Source organism: Heterocephalus glaber, unplaced genomic scaffold, assembly GCF_053883595.1.
Source record: "Heterocephalus glaber isolate CG9 unplaced genomic scaffold, H.glaber_assembly_v1.0 deba00000122, whole genome shotgun sequence".
In the NCBI taxonomy this organism is placed as follows: domain Eukaryota; kingdom Metazoa; phylum Chordata; class Mammalia; order Rodentia; family Bathyergidae; genus Heterocephalus; species Heterocephalus glaber.
Window position 1 is genome coordinate 58249684 of NW_028258138.1, and position 20354 is coordinate 58270037.

Consider the following 20354-nt stretch of genomic DNA (forward strand, 5'->3'; position numbering starts at 1 on the left):
ATTATTAATTTTAGAGAAGAGGAACTTTCTAACACTTACTTCTGTCCAATAGTATAATTTTTAATGAGTGATTAGTAGTAAAAAAACAGGCTAAATGATTGTACATCAGTAATAATTTGAAAGGATTCCTGATATGGGAGAAATTGATATTAGTCCAGATGATTTCCAAGGCCCATTTAGACTATACTATATCTTTCTATGTGTTCTGAATTTCTGACCTCTTCATCAAGAGAAAAAAATAGATGTTAGAATTTCTTTAGATTATTCTCAAACTTTGCTGCATATTAGTTTAGTAGTTTTTGAAAGCTACCAGTATTAAAATTGTAATGCACAGGCTATGCCCATTCTCAATTAAATTAGAATCTCTAGGACCAAGATATCATTTTGTTACATCTCTGACATGATTCTAGTATGTGTACAAGTTTGAAAAATAATGTTCTAAAATGTTTACTAATCCAGTGACTATTCAATATGAAAATTAGAATTGTATGATTACATTGATTGAAAAGCATTCATAATATATTTTTAATGGTTAGAAGTCCAGGTGTTGTTGAGGCAGACTGAAAAATAACTTAAAATATACTTGACATATAATAACTTAAAATATACTTGGGAAGAAATGTTCACTTACAAGGACACCTTTAACTTTTTTCTCTTTCTCTCAAAAATCTACAGGTGTATTTCTTACAGTGCCGTAGAGACTTTGGATTGCTTCATCTAGAGCAGACTGAAAAAGAATGCCTCAGTCAGCTTTCTAGGGTGACTCACATGGCAGCAAGGTAATGTTTCCCTCCACCTTAATGCATCTCGAATATCACCAAGGTTGAACATATCCTGTGATGTGATTTATATATAGCACAACATAGTCTTTGAGTGAAGAAACTCTTGTTTTTTTATACATCAGAAGTTAGTTTAGTCACTTTGGCGTTTGTACCTTGTTGCTTCTGATGAAGTACTGAGAAGCAGTGAATTTAGTGATAGCTGCTGAAAGACTTTTCCTTTTTTCCACAGTGAAATATATCAAAATTCTTAGGGACATGCATTAGGACCATATATTTACAAACAAAGATGAATTTTTATTGGGATTTTTTTCTAATTGTTTTTCCTTCTAATATTTGATTTAATTATTTTTGGACTATACTGAGTAAAAATCATTATTAATACTTTAAATCGCATGTTAAAGACCGTTTCCAATTATGCTGTGTGCGTAATTTTCAAATATTGGACAAGTGGCATGAAATTTTCCATATATTTGTAATCTGATGGGCTCTATCTTCAAAATTAAACACAAATTAGAATCTCTGGGACCAAAGTACCATTATTTTTTAATGAGTATCATTTTAATGATTATTATTGTTCTTTTAATTCTAAAGAATCAGAACATGATGCTTAGCAAGATTCCCAGCATATATAGATGTACATTCAAGTTAAGGAAATACTGCTGTAAGGGAAGAGTATTTCTTTACTTGTTAGAAGGAGAAATGCAATATTAAGCTTTGTTTTATGAGATGATTGTAAGTGATAATTTGTCCTGGACTTTTAAAATTCTTAAGCTAGGTTATACAGGTATAGCAGGGTTCTAACAGATAGACCTTTTGAAAAGACCTTTTGACCATGTGAAGTCTCCTCTAGAAATGATAGATCCTATAGACTTCAAAGTTGTGCATACTTTAGTTATGTGTTAGACATGGCTTGATGGAGCTACTGTGTTTGTGTAATTTAGGCACTGTACAAAGAATCTCATTTGTCCTCACAAAGGAGGTACTTGTTTCTAGTTTGCTTTCTTGCGGGCAATATCTTCATATAATTCACAAAGGAACCAGATGGATCAACTGTGGCTCTTTTATGTCAGAGTTAATATAAGGATAATCCAAAAACTACTTCCAAGATAGGTCAACACTTTTGAGACTGCCCCTGCATTGGATGCCTAAGGGAATTTTCCTGTTTGGCTTTTTCTACTTCCCTACTACATTGGAGATATTATATATATATGTATTCCATATACATATTCCATACGTAAGTTCCATATATATTCCATACATATATTCATATATAGATATGTGTGTGTATATATTGCCAAGATAGAAAAAAAAGTTGGTATTCTGAAAGCCTAAGTTGTATTTTTTCTTAAAAAAAGAATTCTTATATATTACTAGCTTTTGTTATTGTTTTTATTAATAAGCCCTGCCATGCATTGGCCCCATTTGAGGTTATTTGTTGATGACAGAGGTAATTTTATTGTTTTATTTTATTTACATGTATGCTAGGGATAATGGAAATTTTGGAAACTTTAGTATATTATAAAAAGAAGAGCTTACTTTGTATCTCCTTTTTCTACACTAGCAGCCTAGAATCACTTCAATTAAAGGCTGCAGTAGATAGTTGGAATTCTATTGTGGCGGATGTTAGAAACAAGATTGCAATCCTCAGGGTAAGTCTTGAAGTATACTTAGAGTAAATAGGCTGAATGTTATGGCTAGTATATAATTAAAGAAGACATGTAATGTTAAAAGCAATTAGGAAAACTTAAGGAAGAACATGTTTTATTCATTTCATTTATCAAAGTTTATGCCTCCATAAAATCACTTGCATGTAATTGATGGTAGATAGTATCCTTGACTCACATGTGTGGCCTTTTAGATCCTTTGTCCAGTAAATAATGAACTCAAGTATTGTGCTTTACCAAGCTTTCCTAGAATTTCAAAGTTAACTACACTATGATCAAAGATGTCACATCTAGTCTGAATAATGTGTTTACAGAATTAAAAGGAATATTAATTAGTCCTGTGTTAATATTCAGTCTTAACTTTTTATGTAATTATTCTATAATGCAGAGTAATACTTAATTATTGGTTTAATTGAATCAGATCCATGCTGAAGGTATCTAAAGAGGTAACTCACTGATGATTTATTAACTTGGCTTTAGAATCTTTTATATATAATGTTAATATGTAATTGTAATTATTTTGTGACTTTATAACACTACCTGAAAAAAAGCAATGATGCTCTATTGTGAAGAGCTGCCTGAAAATACCACAGATTTATCCAACATATTCCTTGGTAGTTTTGACTATTTCTTCCCAGTCTCTTTTTTACTCAGTTTTTAGTGATGCTTAAGATTTCTGTTTTGTTTATTTGAATCTTGAAAGAGCTGTCCCTGTTCCTTACCCTTATTTTCTCCCAAGTGTGTATCTTCTGTGGAAAATTTTCTAAATATTTTAATTTATAGCTCTTGTGTGTTGTTGATTAAATAGTATGGTAAAATAAAATGGGCACAGTGCCAAAAATGTTGAAAATACGGTGTTAAGCTTTCAGAATTTTTTGGCAAAATCTCATCCCAAAGAAATTTTGAATTATGTGTCACTATTTCTTATTAATCAACAAACACTTCTAAAAAATACAGATTATTTACATGTGTAGATAGTGGTCTATTGAATTGGTTTAATATGAGAAACTGTTTTTATGTCATTTCTGTCAGCAAGTTGAGTGACACTGTTCTATGTTGTATTATTTTAAACAACATAAAGTATTCCTATGTACTGTTTCTTTAAAGTTGATTGTACTCTAAGATTTTTTTCTCTTCTATCAGACACAGTACAATGAACAAATCAACAAGGTGAAGCAAGGATTTCCCTTGAGTAGCTTGCCTCCAATCCAGCTTCCTCCACCACCGCCCAGTCCTGAGTTACTGGTAAGAAACATGCCAGTTTAGAAAATAGCCATCTTTGTTTTAATAAAATGGTAATGGTTTGAAACACTGAATATACAATGTGTTTCACCTATATTCAAAAGGAAATAGGCATATATTGTGAGTACAAGTGCAGTCATATCTTTACCTGCCAATATAATTAGCAGATGGTAGTCACCAGATGATTCAATTAGTGACTGGATCAACTAAGGCCAATATAGTAGGTTCTGTCCCTGGGTTTTAGTGATGCATTTGATATCTAAAGAGTAGTATTCCTCATTTATTTTCTCAATCCCACCTACATTGTGGAAGATAACTAATGAATACACACAATTCCAGTTTTCCTCATGTTACCACTATGTAACTGAAACAGTGCAGCAATATCCTAGAAGGCATTTCCTGGGGATTTAGTCCCCTCCACCTCCACTTCACCCTTAGACTTTCCTTTCCTTTCCTTTTTCTTTTTTTTAAATTCTAGTCTATTTTCAACAGCAAAGACAGCTTCCATTTATTTCCCTTCTCTAATCTTTGTTAGGTACCAGTGGATTTAATCAGATATACTGGCCTTTGTTCTATACTGTTTATTACCCTTATGGGAAACATAGTATCTTAACTCAGGTAACTTAATACAAGTTTCCAGAATAACTTTTTGAAGGATACCATTAAGTGATAACTTTTATTATCATGACAGATCTAAATGTTGGAAAGGGAAGGTGCAAGATATGTGGAAGCAGATCACTTTTGGTGTTAGCACTCCTGCTTGTAGTAGAACTCTGAAAATGTTATTTCTACTCATGGTTGAGTATAACAAAGAACTTAAAAGTGTGAATTGTGTGGCCTTACACTGTGTAGTTCAAAAGTAGAATCCAGGGCTAAAAGAGTTACATGAGGTTTAGTTTAGAAGAATAGCACTGCCTTTTATGATTTTGGTTGATTCAAATTCTATTAAGCACTGTTTTGTTAATATTGTCTAGTTGTTGAGCATCATCATACCCAGAATATGTTAAGTAGCTGATAGAAAAATCCCAAAGATTGCCTGTTACAGGAAGCAACACATATTTTTGGTAGGATTTCAAAAACCCTATAACTTCTGCCCATATTCAAAATACTGCTGTTCACAGATTATGGTCTACCTTTCCCATGATTCTAAATGTAAAATAGTTCCAGAGACTGAGGTGGTAGGTACAGAATTGTTTTCTTAGAGTTTTCTGGAATCAGACCACAATAATCCTTGGCTAGTAGACATGAGTGATACCCTACAATTCAAAAAGCAGAATCAAACCTTGCCCTCAAGGCCCTTTAGGCCTTTATCACATGAAAAGGGACTTTAACCTATGTGGCTTACCTAAGTTTAGTAAAAGCCAAAAACCCCTTGCATTAGGTTCTGGTGGTGTTTATACCATGGAAATACACTAAAGAGTACTGAGTTTAGGTACTACCTCTGTGAAGAGGTATGCCTGTCTTAGGAAAATTAACCATCCTGAACTTTAGTTTACCATCAATTAATTAGAAAATTGTTGTAGATGGTCTGATCGCTAAAGTCCCATCTGTCTCAGAGGTTCTAGTGTCCTATAGAATGATCACAATACTATAAATGTACAGAGGTCTAACCTGAGAAGTCAGGGATAATGGGACTCCTGTTTCAGTATTTTTACGTGTTTTATTATATCTTGATTCCTGTACTCTGGCTATTTAATTCTCAAAGAAATGTTAGAAAATACTGATTCTCAAAGAGAATAGGACTGTTGACTCAGTACCCACCATTTATTTATTCTTTAAAAGCTTTGTATTATGAAAAATTTAAAACATATAAAGAAACAGTGTACTAAACCTCCACAATCCCAAGAGCCAGGTTCAACATATCAGCATTTTGACCATCTTGTTTTAAGTTATCCCCTCTTCCTTTCCACTGGAATATGTTAAAACAAACCTAAGACATCATAATTTCATCCATTTATGCTTTAGGATATATCTTAAAAGAAGAGAAGCTCTTACTGGACATAGTCATGCACTATTATGTTACCTAAGAAAATTATACCTGAGCCCGCTGCAGACAGGCAGGTCTACAGACACAGTCCCGAGGTCGCCAGTCCCAATGAAAACACCAAATCAGCCCGTGCCCAAGCAGCAATCCACTGGACACCGCCCGTTCTCCTTTGGCCTCTTCTCTGTACAGCCACCTAGTTCCACACTACAAAGATGCAGAGGACACCCCAGACCACCAGACCACTGTACTGGAGCTAATCAAGTTCTCAGGATTTAAAGAATTCCTGCCCAGAGGTAAGGGCTTCTGAGCCACCATCCGACTGCTCCTGGTCCAGAGGAAGGAGCTGCCCGGCCACCATCCATCCCACCACTCCCAGGCCAGAGGAAAGGGCTTTGGGGCTGCCGTCCATCCCAGAGCTCCCGGCCCAGAGGTAGGGACTTCTGAGCCATGGTCCCACTGCTCCTGGTGCAGACAAAGGGGCTTCCGGGCCACCAAACGTACTGCCGCTCCCGGCCCAGAGAGAGGAAGGGGCTTTCGGGCCACCATCCCTACCACCACTCCCGGCACTTGGCCCATCTCTCCTAGCTCAGAGGAGGTGAGCCGTGCAGACGCCAACAGCACCCCCTCTGCCCCCACAGTCTAAATGAGAAAACACGTACATAAGTCTCAAAACCAGACTTCCAGATCACCTACAGCCACCCCAAAGGGAAATGAGATGGAACCCTCTGATACTCAACCACCTGGACCCACTGAACTGCCAACAAAAGGGAATCTGGAAAAAATGAAATCAGAAATAATTTCTCAGATAACAGGAGAAATTGTGCTCCTAGTGAAAGACATGATTAATAAATCTAGAGAGGAGCTCAGGAACATGATAGATTCCCAACATAGGAAACAAATGGAATCCACAAAACAGATGCAAATAGATTTCCAGGAGATGAAAAACTCCATTGAAAGTCTACACAGCAGAATGAGCCAATGTGAGGACAGAATTTCAGATATAGAAGATAAGATTGCAATGAATGACCAGGAAAAGAAAAATTGTTTCAAAATTATAAGGGAACACGAGAAATCAATCCAGCAGCTGCTAGACGATGCAAAGAAGAATAACATAAGACTGACTGGAGTCAATGAAGAAACAGGAGAGAGTGCAGATGACATAAAAAAACTCTTCACAGAAGTAATGGCAGAAAATTTCCCAAGCAGGGGAAAAGAATTTGACATGCAGATAAGTGAGGCATATAGGACTCCAAATAGCCTTGATAAAAAAAAATCTACACATAGACATTTAATTGTTAAGATTCCAGAAACTCAACAGAAGAACAAAGTTCTACAAGCAGTTAGAGGAAGGAAACAAATCACATACAAAGGAAAGTCCATCAGAATCACAGCAGACTTCTCAACACAAACCATCAAGGCAAGAAGAGCTTGGAGTGACATATTCCAAGCCCTAAAAGAAAACAGCCTCCAACCCAGATTGATGTACCCTGCAAAACTATCTTTCAAAATTGATGGAGAAATAAGATACTTTCATGACAAAGAGCACCTTAGGAACTTCATGAATACCAAACCAGCACTCCAAAGAATTTTACACAACATCCTTGGAAGAGACATTGAGGATCACAACCCCAGGAAGCAAAGCAGAATGAACCCATCTGGCACAACAAGAAATTAAATGTAAAGGGGGAGAACCCAACAAAAAGAAAAAGTCATGGCAATGACAAGTCAATACGTTTCAGTTATAACCATCAATGTTAATGGTCTCAATTCACTAATCAAAAGAAATAGACTGGCAGAATGGGTCAAGAAGCAAAATCCAACAATATGCTGCATACAAGAAACACACTTAATTCAAAAGGAAACTCATAAACTGAAAGTTAAAGGGGGGAAAACAATACTCCATGTAACAGGAACCCCCCAAAAAAGCAGGAGTAGCTATCGTCTTTGCAGATCAAGTAGATTTCAAACCAACACTGATTAAGAGAGATGAAGAAGGACACTACATCCTTGTAAAGGGAACAATACAAGGGGAAAAAATGACAGTCATAAATATCTATGCACCAAACATTAGTGCACCCAACTATATAAAACAAATACTAATGGGCATGAAAAGTTATATATGCACTAATACAATTGTAGTGGGGGACCTCAACACCCCACTGTCACAAATAGATAGATCAACTAGACAAAAAATAAGTAATGAAATACTATAACTCAATCGAACTCTTAAACAAATGAACTTAACAGATGTTTACAGAGTGTTCCACCCCACAAAATCAGACTACACATTCTTCTCAGCTGCACATGGGTCATTCTCCAAAATAGACCACATAATCACACATAGAACATGTTTAAGTAAGTGCAAAGGAATTGAAGTTATCCCCTGTATATTATCAGACCATAGTGCAATGAAATTGGAGATCCATAGCAAAAGAAACTGGAAAAATTTCATAAACACATGGAAATTGAACAACACACTTCTGAAAAACAAATGGGTTATAGAGGAAATTAAAGAAGAAATCAGACAGTTCCTTCAATTAAATGACAATGACAATACAACATCTCGGAATCTATGAGACACAATGAAAGCAGTCTTACGAGGGAAATTCATAGCAGTGAATACGCATATTAGGAAAACAGAATGAGCCCAATTAAACAACCTGATGCTGAACCTCAAGCTTCTAGAAAAAGAAGAGCAGGACAAACCCAAAGCTCATACAGGGAGGAAATTATAAAGATCAGAGGAGAAATCGATGCAATTGAGACTAAGAGAACAATACAAAAAATCAATGAAACCAAGAGTTGGTTCTTCGAAAGAATCAAGAAAATTGACAAACCCTTAGCCAACCTTATCAGAAAAAGGAAAGAAAAGGCCAAAATCCATGCAATTAGGAATGAAAAGGGTGAAACTACAACAGACCCAGCAGAAATCCAGAGGATCATCAATACCTACTTCCAGAACCTATACTCCAATAAGATGGACAACACAGGAGAAATGGACAGATTCCTAGATACATATGAATTACCAAAGTTGAACGAAAAAGACCTAAAAATTCTGAACAACCCAATATCAACCAATGAAATTAAAACGTACTTAAAATCTTATCAACTAAGAAAAGCTCAGGTCCTGATGGCTTCACTGCTGAATTCTACAACACATATAGAGAGGAATTGCTGCCACTACTGTTTAAACTCTTCAGTGAAATTGAAAGGGAAGCAATACTCCCAAATTCATTCCTGGAAGCAACCATCACCTTGATCCCCAAAGCAGAGAAAGACCCAACTGAAAAGGAGAACTATAGGCCAATCTCACTAATGAACATAGATGCAAAAATCCTTAATAAGATAATGGCAAATAGAATGCAAAAGATCATCAAGAAGATCATACACCCTGATCAAGTGGGATTCATCCTAGGGATGGAGGGATGGATCAATATATGCAAATCAATCAATGTAATACACTATATCAATAGAGCCAAGGACAAAAACCATATGATTATCTCCATAGATGCAGAAAAAGCATTTGACAAAATCCAACATGCATTTATGATAAAAACCCTACAAAAAATTGGAATAGATGGTCTCTACCTCAAACTGATAGAAGCCATCTATGAAAAACAAACAACCAATATCATACTAAATGGCCAAAAACTGAAATCCTTCACACTCAAATCAGGAACAAGACAAGGATGTCCATTATCACCACTCTTGTTCAATATAGTTCTGGAAACATTAGCCATGGCAATTAGACAAGAGAAAGAAATAAAAGGAATAAAATAGGAAATGAAGAAGTCAAATTGTCATTATTTGCAGATGACATGATACTGTATATAGAAGACCCCAAGAACTCCACCAAAAGCCTTCTAGACGTAATAACCAAATTCAGTCAAGTAGCTGATTACAAGGTCAACACACAAAAATCAATAGCTTTCCTCTACACAAATGACAGACTCACTGAGAGAGAAATAGGGCAAATAATTCCTTTCTCAATACCATCCAAAAATCTGAAATACCTAGGAATCAACCTAATGAAAGAAATCAAAGACCTCTTCTCTGAAAACTATGGCACTCTGAAAAGAGAGATTGAAGATGATATCAGAAAATGGACAGGCATCCCCTGCTCCTGGGTAGGAAGGATTAATATAGTGAAAATGGCCATACTTCCAAAACTGCTATATAGATTTAATGCAATTCCAATTGAGATCCCAGCAGCATACTTCATAGAACTTGAGAAAACAATCCAAAAATTGACTTGGAACAAGAAGAGACCCAGAATAGCAAAAGCAATTCTAGGTAGCAGAGACATGGCAGGGGGTATCACAATGCCCAACTTGCAACTCTACTACAAAGCCACTGTGATAAAAACAGCATGGTATTGGCAAAGAAACAGACCTGAGGACCAGTGGAACAGATTAGAAGATGCAGAAACAACGCCAGACACACTCAGCCATCTCATCTTTGATAAAGGAGCCAAACACCCTCACTGGAGGAAAGATAGCCTCTTTAATAAATGGTGCTGGAAGAACTGGACTTCAACTTGCCAAAGATTAAAACTAGACCTATATCTCTCATCATGCACTAAACTAAAATCAAAATGGATTAAAGATCTAAATATTAAAATAGAAACTCTGAACCAGTTGGAACAGAGGTTCGGTGGAATCCTTGAAGACATCGGTGTAGGAAAAGCTTTTATGAACAAAACCTCAGTTGCCCGTGAACTAGCGCAAACAATCAACAAGTGGGATCTCTTCTTATTCAAAGACTTCTGCACAGCAAGAGAAACCACCAGCAGTGTGAAGAGACAACCCACAATGTGGGAAAAAATCTTCACCTGCTCTTCCTCAGACAAAGGTCTACTATCTCGAATCTATAAAGACCTTTAAAAGATCAGACCTCCCAAATTTAAAGACCCAATCTGAAAATGGGCATCTGAAATGAACAGGCATTTCTCACACAAAGAAGTAGAAATAGCAAATAAATACATGAAAAAATGTTCAACATCACTGGTCATTCGAGAGATGCAAGTGAAAACAATGCTGAGATTCCACTTCACTCAAGTAAGAATGGCTGCTATCATGAAATCAACCAATAACAAATGCTGGTGGGGCTGTGGGGAAAGACGAACCCTGCTCCACTGCGGGTGGGAGTGTAGACTGGTGCAACCAGTGTGGAAATCAGTATGGAGATACCTCAAAGAACTAGGACTGGAAGTCCCATTTGAACCCACTATTCCCCTGCTGGGGATCTTCCCCAAAGAATTAAAAGAATCATACCACAGTGATATATGTGCACCCATGTTCATAGCAGCACAGTTTGTAATAGCTAAAACTTGGAAACAGCCCAAATGCCCATCAACTGGAGACTGGATAAAGAAAATGTGGTGTTTTTTTTTTATAAAATGGAGTACTACTCAGCCATAAAAAATGAGAAATTGGAGACATTTATAGCTAAGTGGATGCACATTGAGGCAATACTCTTAAGTGAAATAAATAGGACACACATGTATAAATACTGAATAGTTTTTCTGGTGTGAGAAACTGAAAGTGTAAATGGGGACTAAAATATATAATAGGTAATGTGAAATAGGAAGACAAGGAGCAAAGGGAAAGGAAGTGGGAGGTGTAGGGGAAAGGAAAGAAGTGTATGGAATTAATATGAGAAAATGGAAAAATTGGAACAAAATCTTTGGAAATAGGGAGGACTGGAGGGGTTGAAGGGAGGGCTGTGCAAAGATGAAAAATAAGAACCAAGAGAGATTATGTAAAGGTGCAAATTTCCAACGATGAATGTCATTATATTGTATACCTAAAATGTAGTAACGATTAGAATGAATAATGAATAATGCAAAATAGGAAGAAAAGGTCTAAAGTGGTAGGGGTAGTGGGAGGGGCAGGAGAAAGGAAAAAAAGTGAAAGGAAAAATGATGAGAAATGGAAAAAATGGAAATAAAGTCTTTGTAAATAGGGAAGGGTGGAGGGCGTGAAGGGAGGGCTAGGAATGGGGAAAAATTAAGAACCAAGATGAATCATGTAAAGGTACAATTCCCAATGAGAAATGTAGTTGTATGCCTGAAATGTACCAATGAAGAATTTAAGAAAATAAAAAAGAAAATTATACGTAATTTTAATATATAGTAGCCATTTTGAATTTATATTTTCTCAGTGCTCTCAAAAATATCTGTATAGCATATAATGTTTGTCCTTTAGTGATGTTAAAGTCAAATGTTAATTCAATCTATTCATTATAAAGCTCTGCATTTTGAGCTACCAGTTTTAGGATTGCTTCTTAGATCTACATTAATGTTGTTATTCTTTTTTTTTTTTTTTTACAACAAATTGCTATTGAACTCCTAGCGTTTGCTTTATTCTGGTGTTAGTCCTTTCACATGGTAAATGCTTAATAAATCTGTCTCCTTTGTCTAGCCAACATCCCTCCCATGACAGCTTATAAGGTCCAGATTTCCACAAACCCCTGGGAAGTACAGTGGTAACCATAAACATATCTACAAGTCACTGTAGGAGACTTTCTACCCCAGGTCCACCCTGCTTTATTTTTCTGTTATTGAAGGTAAAAATAAAATTGATTCCATTAAGTGGTACCTTCAATACATAATAGAGAAAGCAACTTTTTTATAGATAGCTTTGAGATTTTTAATGAAATTTCTGAGTATCAATATTGCCTATCAACGTGGTCACCACTCAATAAGAATCTTAGTCTAGTACTATATTATTACAATTGGTGTAGGGGGTGTTAAAGATTATCTAACCCAACTCACTCATTTTATAGACTAGGAACTTGGCATCCAAGGTTACTTAGCAAGGTAGAGAGAAAGTGAGAATAAAATCCAGTTCTTTTGCTGCTTCTCAGTGCTCTTATTAAAATATCTCACTCCCCTTTGTTTTTTCAGATATTCATATTTTTAATGTTCTGACATAATTGTTAGCTTTCTGTCACTGTGACAAAATACTTGAGATAAATAACTTGAAAGGAGGAAAGATTTTTTTGGTTTATGCTTTTAGAGGTTTCAGTCCATGGTTATTTGACTCTGTCACCTTTGGGTTTATGTCAAGGCAGCCCATCCTGGTAAACAGTATGTGGCGAAGGAAGCTGCTCACCTGATGGTAGCCGGGAAAAGAGAGAAGGGGCCAAGGGTTCCAGTATCCCTTTCAAGGGCATGGCTCCAATGACCTCAGTTCTTTCTACTAGGCACCATCTCCTAAAGGTTCTACCACCTTCCAGTAGCACTACAGGCTTCGGATCAAGCCTTTAGTATATGGGCCTTTGAGGGATATTTAATATCCAAACCATGACACACTGCTTCTAAATCTGGATTTTAAATAGCTGTTTTACCCTTCTATTGCTCTATAAATTTAAATCATTGCCTATATGAATATATAAATGTTTGTGAATTTCTTTTTGTTTTGTTTTTTTTTACCTTTCCTCTTATAGATGCAGCAGTACTTGGGAAGACCAATTGTAAAAGACTCTTTCTTTAGACCAATACTTACTGTTCCTCAAATGCCTGCAATTTGCCCTGCAGTCATCTCTGCAACTGCCCAACCTAGACCTCCCTTAGTAAGATCTTTTCTTGGTGGAATAGATAATAACTAATTCTTTATCACTATTCTGAGCTTTTAAATTAATACTTTCTCTTTATTTTATATGATTATGATCTTGATGGTGATAATGATGATAATTGAATGATAACTGAATATTTTCTGTGGAAAAAGTTAGAAGGCAGAATTACCCTGTAATTGAATCCTTAGGAGAAACCATTTTTTAAAAATTGTCATATAACTTGCGTACCATTTTCTGTATCACTTATGGATATATATTTGAAATTGTTTGATACTAGATAAGTTATAAGTACTATATCTTTCATATCTGAACATTTTTGTGAACATCTCACATATGCAGACAGACATAAATGTCTATTTTTAACTATTAGATTAGATGTACCATAATTTATATACTCATCCCCTTATTTATAAAGTTCAGGTTATATTTTCCACTACTATATAAAATACAGCAATAGACACAAATTATGTATTTCTGTATATGTTTGTAATTACTGTGCAACATGTCATACTTTTAGAGTATGTTAAAATAGTCACAACAGGGCCAGGGATTTAGCTCAGTGGTTCCACAGCTTGCCTCGCAAGTGCAAGGACCCGAGTTCGATCCCAGGTACCAAAAATAAATAGTCACAACAAATTAAAATATTGTTGCATTAGTTAAGAGAATAAGACAACTCTAAAAAAAGAATGAGCATGTCTATATTGCTCCTCTTCATCCTACTCATTTTCTGAGGTATGGAAATATCATGATAGCATAGAATATTGCTTATTAGTTGAAACTGATAGATTATATTTCTTTGTGCCTTCCAGATGACTGGCATAGCCTGGACCATGCCAACGCCTGTAGGAGAGACCGTGCCTCCCAGTGCAGGTCTGGGAACTGATCTTTCCATGATGAATTGGGAGAGGATCACAGACAGGCTAAAAACTGCTTTTCCGCAACAAACCAGGTACCTTACTTTTTAAGTCGTTATTATAAATCATATTAGGCAGGTTCCATTGCAATAATTGCAGCACTGAAACATTTCAGAGAAGCATAACACAGACAAAAAAATATATAAACATTATTATGCCTTGGTAAGGAAAATGGAACTTACCAGGAAGTACTAGTGTTCGATAGAAATGATAAATTTCATCACTAATATTGTTAGTCTTAAATCATGAGAAAATAACTTTTAAAATTTAGGCTTGCCTTTCACTGAAAGTACAAATAGTTATTAATTTATTTGATTTTCAATTTTAATACCACCTACTACAATACTTTAATATCCTATTTCCAAAGTAAATTTTAAGTTGTATGCTACATAAACCTAAAACATCAGGTTTTTGTTTTCTAGTTCCTAAAATCTTATTGAGGTTCTTTATAATTTCTTTCTTGAAGAACACAGTTAAATGCAAGAAATTGTAAATTAACCATGTTTTTCACAGTCTCACTTTGGTAGAAAGATACTTAATTTTACTCCTACACAAATGAAACTTTTTAAAAAATCTCTACTCTTGCATCCAAGGGAATAATTCTAATTTTTACCAGTATTTACATTTGAAAACCAACCCTTTATTATACATACCATTGTTATTAGGATTTGATTATGATTCTATAACTTTCATGGTAATAAAATGAAAATGAAAAAGATCTGTCATACAGTTGTTATGAATAGATAGGCAAAGGCTAATGACATGACACTTCAATTGGTAAGGAAAATATTTCATCCTCTGTCCTATCAAAAATGTAGATGCAAGCTTTGGTTCAGTAGACTTTGGAAATTGAAAAGGAACATATTGATTAAAATAATTGTAGGTGTTAATCATATAATAAAAATTTCTATTAATCTTTGCTTTGTGATTCTATTTAATCTTTGTTTTCTATTAGTTTTACCAAAAACTATTAATACTGGTAAAGAAAAAGCCAATATCAACATAGTTAAAAAGAAATATATTCATCTTGACTTCTGTACAAAAATAAGTATACTTGGTTTTCATATAGTGAGCTCTCAAAATCAAAGTTAAAATCCTGTTTTGGAAAAAAATAAACACTTAGTTTTATCACTCATGAATACATTAAGCATTGTTATTGACCCAATTAAGAATTTTCATTTTAATTTCAGATAAATGCAGATGGACCTATAATTACTTTTTAGATCAAAGGCCTAAAGAGCCTCATCTACTGACATGTTATACACCTGTTATGTGATAGGATTTTTATATCTCCTTTGGGGGGTACATCCTCAAGACAATAGGGAAAATCAACACATCTTTTTTCTGATCTCTTCCAGAAAGGAGCTTACAGATTTCTTACGAAAATTGAAGGAGGCTCATGGGAAGTCTTTATCTGGACTGACATGTGATGAAATTGTTTACAAGATTTCCCAATTTATTGATCCCAAGAAGTGTCAGGTGAAAAACCCAAACAAAAACCTGTATTATCTCTGCTGTTATCTCTCTAATGGTTACCTGGGGTTTTGGGGGGGGGGTACTGGGGATCAAACTCGGGACCTTTAATGGTTACCTGTTTTAATTATCTCTATAACAGGTTAAGAAAATCAGTAACCTCTAATCATATTAGATCATCAATTAAGTGAGTAATTCCACAATTTCAACTTGACAAATGATACAGAAAGTCTTTTTGAAATACCTAGAAGTAAATTGATCCCCCACTTTAGGGCTGAATAGGATAAATTTTGAGTCATTTGTGGGAAAATGGATGCATCTTAAGTCCATAATTCTAAGTGAAATTAATCAGACACAGAAAGTTAAATATTGCATAATTTCTCTTATTATGAGGAGCCTAAAATATAAGTAATTTAAAAAGCAAAATAAAAGAGAGATGATAGGAAAACAGTAGTCTTTGTGAAGATAGGAAATTGAGGAGAGGGGTGGGCAGGGAAGGAAAAGGGAAGTAAACATGATTAAGTCCAACATTTATATATACTGATTCCTCTAAATCAATGTAATTATTACATATTACAAATATATAACAAATAAATAAATAACTGAATACCTTGAAATTTTCTCTAAGTTATTTTGAATGATTTTAAATGACTTTTTTTTCTAATTTTCAATAAGTATTTTAATTAAAAAAAAATACATGGAATTATTTTGTCTTACCTGGCTCTGAAACATATCACCAACATTTTGTTTCAAGCTATCTCATGTATCTAATGCTTAGTTTTTTAATTTTAATTTTTTCCTAATTCTTGCAGCACTTCATTGTGTGCAATTCTATCAGTTCATCCTATTTTAAAATGATTCTGAAAACTATGCATAATGTTTTTATTTTCAGAGTCAAGGAAAATCAGTGCCAAATGGTAGTGTTTCACCTAGCGATTCTTCATCACAGCCCAATGCTGCCCAACCCCCAAAGTCAACCTGGAAGCCCCTCAGTTCACAAGGTTCTGCCACATGGGAAGGAGCCAGTAATGTGGTAAAATTGTTGATTGTGAACACGTTTCAATTTGGGAAGGACAAATAGGCTACATTTAACATATATAATTCTCTGTAGGATGAAGAGGAAGAAGAAGAGCCTTGTGTGATCTGTCATGAGAATCTGTCTCCAGAAAACCTTTCAGTTTTACCTTGTGCTCACAAATTCCACTCTCAGGTATCTCTTCAATTTGTTCTGTTAATATTTTATCATTAACTAGCTAAAGGAGACCTCTTAATACTGCCTTACTTAAAATCATAGACATGTACCATTATCCAATGGCATGCCACAGATTCCACTGTGTATAACTCTGAACTTCACTTTTGGATATCATGCAGAAACATTTAAACATTTTCAAATATATATATATATATATATATATATATATATATATATATATATATGAACCTTGGCTTGCTATAAATTCTATATAGTGCCGTTTATCTTTACCTAGTCATGCCTCCCTATCACTATAGAGCATAAGACTTATCTTAGCAGTCTGTCCAGGCTCCTATATTTTCTTTTGAAGATGCTCAGGCTGGAGTTTTAATGTTAGAAATATGCAAAGCTGGTATACCTTTATTTATTTTTAGCATTTATATGGATTGACTCCTAGTGTTGTTTCTATGTACGTGCCATCGATAATACATTGTATGGCCCAGGTTCTTTGTGGAGAGATGTAATTTGACATAGGAAAAGATAATCTTCCACAAGAAAGAGTTCTCAGGAAAGTGAACAATAACTAACTCATTTTAAGCCATTTTTGTAAGTCATCATTTCAAAGATATGATATGTAGTAAAGAATTATTTATTACATCTGCTTTGATATGAAGACATATACACAAAATATCTAACCCTAAAAGATCTCCAAGAAAGACACTTAGCAACCTGGCTTTCTCATTTGAAGTTTTTAAGGTCTTGACAATTTATAAATGTTTAATAAAACTTTTTTTTAATTCTTTGCCATTGTCCATTGAACAGAAAACACAGGATACACTCAGGTTATTTTTTAGGAGTAGAGTTAGTGGGCCTCATATATAGTCCCTATTCTTAATCTCATTTGACCTGGCTCTCTATTATTTATATATGTTAAGATAATTGGTTTTTGGGAGAGTTACTACTCAAGCAAATGACTTAGCAAATGGTTAGTTCTTAATCAAAGATCACTATCATCTTTACTATAGAAGACAGCTTGAGGAATTTATTTATAATCTTGGGGTTTTAACTTTAGAACACCATAAGCATTTTCTACAGAGTATTGGTAACTTTTGTATGTTGAGTTCTTTTTTTTTTTGGTACTGGGGATCAAATTCGGGTCCTTGTGCTTGCGGGTTAGGCGGTGGAACCACTGAGCTATATCCCTGGCCCCTATATGTTGAGTTCTGAATTTTTGTGGCTTATTAATGAAGGTAATATATAGTAAAATAAACCAGACATAGAATACAGCAAGTTTCCCCAATTTTCTTGTCAGGAAGAGTTGCTATGCCTTCTGAAAACTGGAGTTAGGGGATGAAACCTAATAGAGTAAACTAACTGACGGTTGTTCTGCCATTACCTTCAATATGCTCAGTGCACCATAGAGAAGGTACCATATTGGTTGGTAACCGTGATACATAGAGTGACAACTGCCTCTGTAAGGCTAAATCTGAGCGACTAACATGAATCTTTTTGCCCCTTAGTGCATTAGGCCATGGTTGATGCAACAAGGGACATGCCCAACCTGTAGACTCCATGTTTTGCTACCAGACGAATTCCCTGGTCACACCAGCCAGCAGTTACCCAAGGTCTGATACAAAGCGGGTGACTATGCAAATGAACCTCAGTTTTCAGACTCCAGAATGTACATTTTCCTTTTTCTATGAGCAGGTTGTGTGAGCAGTGTGAACCAGTATGCTCTTCAATATTGTGCTAAACAAGCTAGCTAATTGCATCAAAGTGGCAGCCAAAGAGATCAAGGCAGATCTTCAGGACTTGTGAATTAAACTGAAGGGGTTTAAGAAGATGGAATTTTAATAATTACAATATATTTGTTCTTATCTTAGTGGACTTTTTCTTCTGTGGACATAACTACTATTATATTTCTTATGGTTTTTTTCTTGTTGTTTTTCCTCTGTATTCTACTCATCTTTTCCTTTCAAATATACTGCATCGTAATTTTTAAAAATAAATTTAGGAGAAAAACTGAAATAGTAAAGAAGGAAAATTTCCACAGATTTTAATGTTCTGTTCAAATTTTAAACTAGTTATTAAAATATAATTGAATTACTTAAATTGTATTCCTGTCTTCTCTATTCTTTTCTGTCCTCTAAAATATGTACCCATACAGAGATTATTCATTATTTGATGGTGGAATGCACAGAGCTGGCTTATAACAATGGCTCATGAGGGGTGATTGGTTAAGGAAATTTGCAAACCACTTGTCAAATTATTTGTGGCTTGAAATCTGCCATAGTAGGAGTATTTACATCATATAAATTAGTAAAAGCTATAAGACTTGTATTTCCCTCAAAAGCTGGTTCTTAAACATCTACCACCATACTATAAGACATTTATGTTCCCAGTGTCTTACACATGCAGAATACATATTTCCAGAATCAGAAATCAGGAAGTAGTAAAAATGGGAGGGTGCTTAATATACAAATTATTTGCTCCAGTAAATAAATGAAATTTTATGTTCATTTGTAAACATGTTCTTTGGACCTTAATCAGTTTGCATTTTGGGGAGATTTTTTTTCTGCTTTAAAAGTTTCTAATTTCACTTTCTTCTGGAAAAGGAAAAACTAGTTGTTTCTTGTGATAAAGTTCTTATTAGGCTGAGTTATGTATATAAAGCTTGTCACTGAGAACTTTAATTCTTAGAGGTCAAAAGATTATTTTGGAAACAGTATTGTGTAAGTGCTATAAATGTTGTATTAAAGTAATTCAGAGTTGCCTAGTGAAATAAATGTTTCTTGGTTCATATTTACTGTCTCAGTTTCACTAATTTATGAAAAAAAAATGTTTTCTGACTCAGCAAATGTTTAACCTGTATATTCCCTATATTTTAGTGTAAATGTATTTTAAAGTTACTTTAAATTTCTATTTAAAATGTGTATTTCTGTAATTATTTACTAAAGGTTTTTTTTTTTTTTTCTAAAATGAGAATAGGCTGGACAATATGAAGGAAAATATCCAAAAATATGGTAGTCACCTAATATGTAAAATGCCAAGAATGTATCAGAATTCTAGATTTCAGAACTTATGGGGTCTTTAATATCATCCCTGTGTCTAGCACATTCGGTCATGGTCATGTAGCAGGTTACTTTGTAAAACTTAGTTCATGTTTACAACCCATTTCTTGGTTCATCTTTATAACAGCATTTTCATTCTCACATAGAAAGAATAAATGTTTTTTAATTCAGTGAATATTTCATCTGTGTATTTCATCTTATGGATAACAGAAACTACTTTAAATCTGTATTTCAAATATCTATTTCTGTTTAATTGTGCTTAAATGTTTTTCTTCTGTTTGAGAAAGGAAAGGGAAATGTGAAACAGTGTCAAGAAGAAGTCAGTCATGTGGATATATATAAAATGCTAGTGATGTCTTGGAATCATAGAATGCCAGAGATTATTGGGCCCCTTCATGATCTTCTAATCTGTCCTCTCATTTTACAGGTATTTCTTGCCTTAAGTCATGTG

At 34.7% G+C, this 20354-nt stretch overlaps 1 protein-coding gene across 25 annotated transcripts in view; it reads left to right on the plus strand.

The window, feature by feature from the left end:
* Positions 1-19634, plus strand: part of Dzip3 (DAZ interacting zinc finger protein 3) — a 98505-nt gene extending 78871 nt beyond the window's left edge. For 19 of the 25 annotated variants that reach the window (XM_013075452.3, XM_021264021.2, XM_021264008.2 and 16 more), the window contains 10 exons: positions 676-779; positions 2344-2431; positions 3590-3691; positions 13125-13250; positions 14063-14202; positions 15526-15646; positions 16533-16673; positions 16752-16850; positions 18353-18457; positions 18540-19634. In XM_013075452.3, the coding sequence (XP_012930906.1) occupies positions 676-779; positions 2344-2431; positions 3590-3691; positions 13125-13250; positions 14063-14202; positions 15526-15646; positions 16533-16673; positions 16752-16850; positions 18353-18457; positions 18540-18548 (1035 nt within the window). In that variant the 3' untranslated portion in view covers positions 18549-19634. Of the gene's footprint in view, positions 1-675; positions 780-2343; positions 2432-3589; positions 3692-13124; positions 13251-14062; positions 14203-15525; positions 15647-15782; positions 15828-16532; positions 16674-16751; positions 16851-18352 lie in introns of those variants that run through there. The other 6 variants (XM_087214944.1, XM_087214936.1, XR_015452686.1 and 3 more) reach the window with 6 other exon arrangements.
* The last annotated feature ends 720 nt before the right edge of the window (positions 19635-20354 follow it).